The following is a 6,075-nucleotide window of genomic DNA, read 5'->3' on the forward strand; positions in this document are numbered from 1 at the left end:
GTACTTCTTAAATGAATTGGCCAAACACAAACAGTTTTTTTTCAAAAGTACTTTTAAAAAAAGTACTTCTAACAAAAAGTACTTTTCAAAATAAGCAGATTTTGGCAGCTTGGCCAAACGGACTCTTAATGTTTGACTTTGTGACACGATAAAATTGAAACACAAGAGAGCGATTGGACCACTAGCAAGGATCCAATTGTATAATGGTAAGCATAAAAGTAAAATCTCACAAGCCATCCAATCAAAATGTATAATGGTTGAGATGTTGATAGTAGAAGAAAACCATTGTAGTCATTTTAACTCTATCAAATAAAAACTGGTCTCTATCCAAATTTTACATTTCAAAATGTAAAAGAGTGAGCGTAAAGTAAAATATCACAAGCCGGTTCGAACGCCAAATAGTAAAAAGAGTAATCTCAGGGGAAAACCTCAATATCCTCTTGTTTATTTTGAAGCCAAAAAGATAGAGAGGTCAATGAAAAATCACAAGAGCCCACTGAACAAACAAAAATTATCAACAAAGGAAGTAAAGAATTGGCCAGATTGTAAAACTATAGAAGATTCAATGATGCCTATGAAGGTTGTTTATCTTGGTCAGGGGCTGGTGCTGTCCAATACTGCTTAGTAGCAATTAGAAGCTTTTCCCTAACATGAGGGCCACCCTCATGATCAACCATCCTGCTATCCCATTGTAGTCCATCTACTATGCTCTTCACATTTACCAAAACATCTACGTCGTCTCGGAAAATTACACTGCCTTGTGGCCTTAATATTCTGTCCATTTCCAGTAATATATCTTCCATTTCACATCTGCATACATAAACATAAATCAATAAAACATGCAACACTCAATGATAGCTCGAGGAGGAATATGAACCATCCAACGGTTACCTGTCCTGGTAGAGGCTGAAAACAGAATCAGCATGTATGAAGTCATAAGTTCTCGGGTACGTAGACATGGCTTCGCACCTAAATGAAAAGAGCATCATCAGTAAGTAACAAGCAGGATGGCAAAAATAAACTTTCCATAGGATCAGTGGCTTACCAGTTTTGGTACGTCCCAATCAAACCACGTTCATAGATAACTCCGAGGCTGTTGACTTCAGCCTCAACAGGGACGACGTTCATGACCCAAACTGGATCATCAACAAGTGCAGCCGCAAATCCTCCCAACCAAGCATTCATGTCAAGTATGTTACGGTACCTTCCACGTTCTGCAAATTGGAAGTCCAAGGCCTTGTAGTGAGCGACTCTCTTCTTCCACAATTCTGTGTCTTTAGAGAAGCCCTCTGCAGTAACTCCCTCTATGCTTGAACTAGCAATCCTAGGAGGGACCGCAGTCAATCTTTCCGGCCAATTCGCCAGTGGCCCTCCAGCAATATCTCTAACATTTGACACTTCGGGTAGGGGATTCAAACAAGCATCAATCTTGGTGTACCTGGAGCATTGAAGAGTTCTTGGATAAATACACTAGGGAATACTACCTAATTATATACTTCATCTAGGACAGGCACCATTAATTTCTAGATTAAGTTGGTCAAATAGTTCGGTACTACCGACAAAAGTGTAGAATATTGTTAAATAGTTTCAAAGAAAAATTAAGCGACAAGAGGTGTGGAATAACATAAACTAGTTCCAATGTGACACAAATAGCCTCTTGCAGAAATGCAGGGTAAGGCTGCGTATAATAGACCCTTGTGGTCCGGCCTTCCCCGGACCCCGCGCATAGCGGGAGCTTAGTGCACCGGGCTGCCCTTTTAGTTCCAATGTGACACAGACCATCACTTTCCCCATCAAAATGTAATCGTACCCATAAAGTGTTTTAAGATGAATATGACAAAAGATTCCCTCCAAGGCTTAGCGAGTCACTCACCCTTTTCATTTGAGAGTCCCAAAAGAGACAAAGAATAAGCATACAGCATCACATTCTTAGAGTAAAAATATTGAGAGCGGAATGGATTTCTTGCTGTTCGTTTCAATCCTGCTACAAAAGGCTGATGCACCTAATGGTCTCTTAGAGATTTTGTGTAAGAAAATCATATGTGAAAGCGCAATGTGTCATGTGCTGCAAGAATTGGGACTGGGGAATGACAAGGAAATCCTCTAAAATCTAACCATGGTTGAATTATAATCATTCACATAGGACATTACCATGCTTTGTCTGGATCTTGTTCCTGGCAAAAGGGTGGTTTCCTGAAGACCTTCCGGTTAATTTTGCAATGCATGTGATTAGTTGGCTTCTGCCAAATTGCTAGTTCGCCTTTCTGAGTTACTTTCTTCCAGCATAGGCTTCTCGCAACGCTCTCAATTTGATCCTGCTCTGCTTTCAAATCTTCAGCTGTTCTATTCCAGCCCTTCCAGTGATTTTCCCAGTTAATAGGTGGTCCAGAAAGAATCCAGTATCCACCAGGACGTAAAATTCGATCAACTTCAATTAAATACAGCCCATCTGCTCCATATCAAATGGATAAAAAGTAAAATTAAAATGATCAATCTTACTTCATATTCTAAACATAATAAAATGAGCAAAAATTCAAAGCTATGCAATTGTAGATTACCATATTGTCCCCAAGGGATGAGACAGCGAGAACAATGCGCTATATCGAAAGCTCTTGCAGGGTAAGGTTGCCTTTTAGTAGCTAAAATCCCAATCAATGCCGGAACTCCTCGCTCAAGGGCAAATTGAACTTGAGCTTCATGTGTGTCTTTTGGTGCAAATGAAATTGGTATAATGTTTCGAGAGAGCAAGTAAGCACCCCAACTTGCAACCTGAACTTGTACATGGTAAAATTAGCCTCATATGGTTGAGGTAAAGAAATAGAACAAGAAAACTCACTTAGTTAGAATAATTAGCAAAATTTCATTTAGATCCTTAAGCCACGGTGACAAATGGTTCACTCATTCTAAAGGCACTTTTGCTTGTTCTAAATTAAACTGTATATATAGTTTGACCATATTTAAATATTTATAAACTAAATTCACATTAATAGTTACATAGTTCTAATGGACTAGTGCTACTCCCACATGACTTAAATTTATGGATATGTCGTCATTATTCATGTGGGTATCTTCTAATATAGGGTCTAAAAGAGGTTACAAATCTCATAAGCATGGACTCTTTCTACTAGCTGTAGTGTACTAATGGTTGTAGAAAATTTTGCTCAAAATTTGGATCCTAAAATAATGCAAATTTTGAGAATTCAGTTCAGCCTTTTCCATTCAAGACTAAAGTTATTTGTGGACCAGTTTTAATGAAATTAGTTAGTAGGAATGCATCAGTGATCGTGTAATATGTATTCTAAATAAGCACATGTAACCTTTTTTTAATTACCAATATACCCTCTTGTTAGAATGCTTGTAGTAGGGAAAAAATGAAACCAAAAGGCAAAAGGCTGGGAAAATGAAATTTAAACTACATATGCCTAAGCAATTAAATAAGTTCCCATATTAGTTGCACCAAATGTTAAAATCAGAACAGGATTACATTATACTCCCTCCGGTCCAAAATAAGTGATTTTTTGGCCCTTTTTTTTGGTCCAAAATAAGTGATTTTTCCTGATTTCAAGAATGAATTAATTATTTTTTTCCTACATTGCCCTTGGAGTAAATAGTGTTGGAGTATGCGTTAGGAGTGTTTATGTGAAGAGATAAAGATTAACATGGTCAATTTCATTGTTAATTAATGTTAAAAGGTGAAATTCTTAATTTGTGTGAAAACAGCTAAAAAATTACTTATTTTGGACCGGAGGGAGTATATGTGAAAACCATAATAATTTTCTTTCCTTGCAATTTAATATTGAATTGATTAGTTTTTTGCTTATTTCGCAAATCAATCGAAGACATTCTTTAAGTGTAATTGAAGGAAACGCTCATTTTTCGTTTCAACCTATTGAGGATTCCACTAAGTTCACTAAAGCCAAACTACCAACTTTCTTTTTATTCAACTTAACTAAACCAAACTACCAACTCTTTTACAGTAAGACCAATAATTTGAACGCTAGGAATGAAACTCCCACACGAAATGAATCATAAATTTTTAGCAATCATCTTGTTCAACCACCCCCCACAACCCACTTCAACCAACTATCCATACCTCTAATTTATAAGAACTCTCCACTAAAGCAAGATCTTAATTAGGGAACTAAGAAAGTCAAATTTATTAAATTCATTTTCTCCTGTAAATTAAATTTGAAAATGTGTAATTTTAGACCACTTCCTACCAATACGTTGGAAAACCATGTGCATTGCCACAAAACATACCCATTATATTCTTACTTCTCCTCTTGAAAAGTCAAAGCTTCAAAAAAGAAAAAATTGATGACATAAATTTTCTTAAAAATAAGTCATTTGTTTGTGTTAGATTGGCAGAAAATATGTTACAACGAAATATAATTTTCACCAAATTCCTCACAATTATCAATTAACACATAAGACATTATTATGAATCTCTAATACTCAAATTTTTAACTCCAAAGTTCGCTTACATTGTCAATTCCAAACGTACCAAGCACGAATAAAGCAGGAGGGTTACGGTAAAACTAATCAATGATGACTCATCGAATACTCAAAATTTTCAGTCAAAACACTACTCCTATTTGATATGCTACCATAATTATCAATATTTAATAAAAGTTTTTTTTTTGGAAAATACTTTTGATTTTCTAACCAAATTAATACCAGAAAACTTATTTGGAAAATATTCTCCAAATACAAGTCATCAAACATACAAACACCAAAAAGGAAAAGTCCAAACGAATTCAATAAACTAATAAAACTTACCCCACAACCGGTATCAATGGCGGTCCTGATGGAACCATCTTTAAGATTGATCAACTTTCCGATATCATCAATATAAGCATCGGCGCCACGTGGGAACATGGTGCCGCCGCCGGGGAATGTGAACCGGTCATCCTTAAACCGGACCCAATTCTGACCAGCTTTCTCTACCGTAAGATGTTTATGCGGAACATTCGCATACCAAACCGAGTCACGACTTTCCGGCCACCTGAACGGCGGTTTATAACCAAAAGGTGCCGGAATTCTGCACTTTAATAACTCATTCTTCTCAGGACAATGCCTTTCTCTATAAATAAGCATGTTTCTATCGAATTTCAACGACCTTTTTGAATCCTCACATGGGGTGTATTCGGACAACTCAGGGTTGCATGAAGGGAAGTGGTTTACACGCGCCGATGGTGAGAGTGGAACAAGGTCAGCGGCGGTGTGGTGGGCGGTAAAGTCGAGGGAAATCGATGAACCGTAATTGGAATTTGTGTTTTTAATTGATGGGTTGCAGGGGAGGGTGGGTAGGAGGGTGGTGGAGGATAATTGAGTGGTGTTAACACCACCTTGTGGCCAAAGTCCGATTACATAAAAGGTACAACAAAGAATAACAGTTGCAGCCACGTAGTAAAGATTAGCTTTCTTGGATTTCGATGTTAGATAATGCGACAAGTTGGTCCATATCGCCATTGCCACACCAACACAAGAACAATAAAAAAATTAATAACAAAAAAACAAAAAAGGATAAGTTGATGAACTCTGAGTCTGTACTCTGTACTTATGGGATTGTCATATAAATGGTTGCTCTGGAGACAGAAACAGAGCTCTCTGTGTGTGTGTTTTCTGATGATGAGACTTTTTGAAAGGTGACGAATGAACTTTCTTGAGGTGATGAGTTAATGAAGGAGTAGAGGTGGAGTTTGGGGCCGGGGGGGGGGGGGGGATGGAATACGCGCTAACGCGCCGACGCTCCCTCGTGAGTAAAGTTAATTGAAGAAATGAGGGAGGGAAATTAAGAAGACGAAAAGGCCACAAGGAAGGGGAAGTATATTTATGGATGATGTCTAACTTATGCAAGGTAAGACTTTTATTTTATTTTGGCCAAATACATATCCAGACCATTCAACTTGGTATCATTTTTTATTTTGGCACTTTATTTCTATTTTATTTCATTTTGGCCCTCCAACTCTATTTTTTATGTTTCATTTTGGTCCTCCAGTTCTATTTTTTATGTTCTACTTTAACACAAAAGTTGAAACCAGTGCAAAAAATATAACGCGCGTGTATACACAA

The 6,075-nt window shown here is 37.3% G+C and overlaps 1 protein-coding gene across 1 annotated transcript; it reads right to left on the reverse strand.

Annotated features, from left to right (window-relative positions):
* Positions 1-269: 269 nt before the first annotated feature.
* On the reverse strand, positions 270-5,818 carry LOC109219666 (probable methyltransferase PMT15). The gene is made up of 6 exons (XM_019384140.1): positions 4,780-5,818; positions 2,559-2,769; positions 2,152-2,449; positions 1,046-1,438; positions 892-969; positions 270-810 (listed from the first exon to the last, which is right to left on the reverse strand). Exons 1-6 carry the CDS (start codon positions 5,470-5,472, stop codon positions 573-575), a joined length of 1,911 nt encoding a protein of 636 aa, XP_019239685.1. The 5' UTR covers positions 5,473-5,818; the 3' UTR covers positions 270-572.
* Positions 5,819-6,075: the final 257 nt, after the last annotated feature.

This window comes from Nicotiana attenuata, unplaced genomic scaffold (assembly GCF_001879085.1).
Source record: "Nicotiana attenuata strain UT unplaced genomic scaffold, NIATTr2, whole genome shotgun sequence".
Classification (NCBI taxonomy): Eukaryota; Viridiplantae; Streptophyta; class Magnoliopsida; order Solanales; family Solanaceae; genus Nicotiana; species Nicotiana attenuata.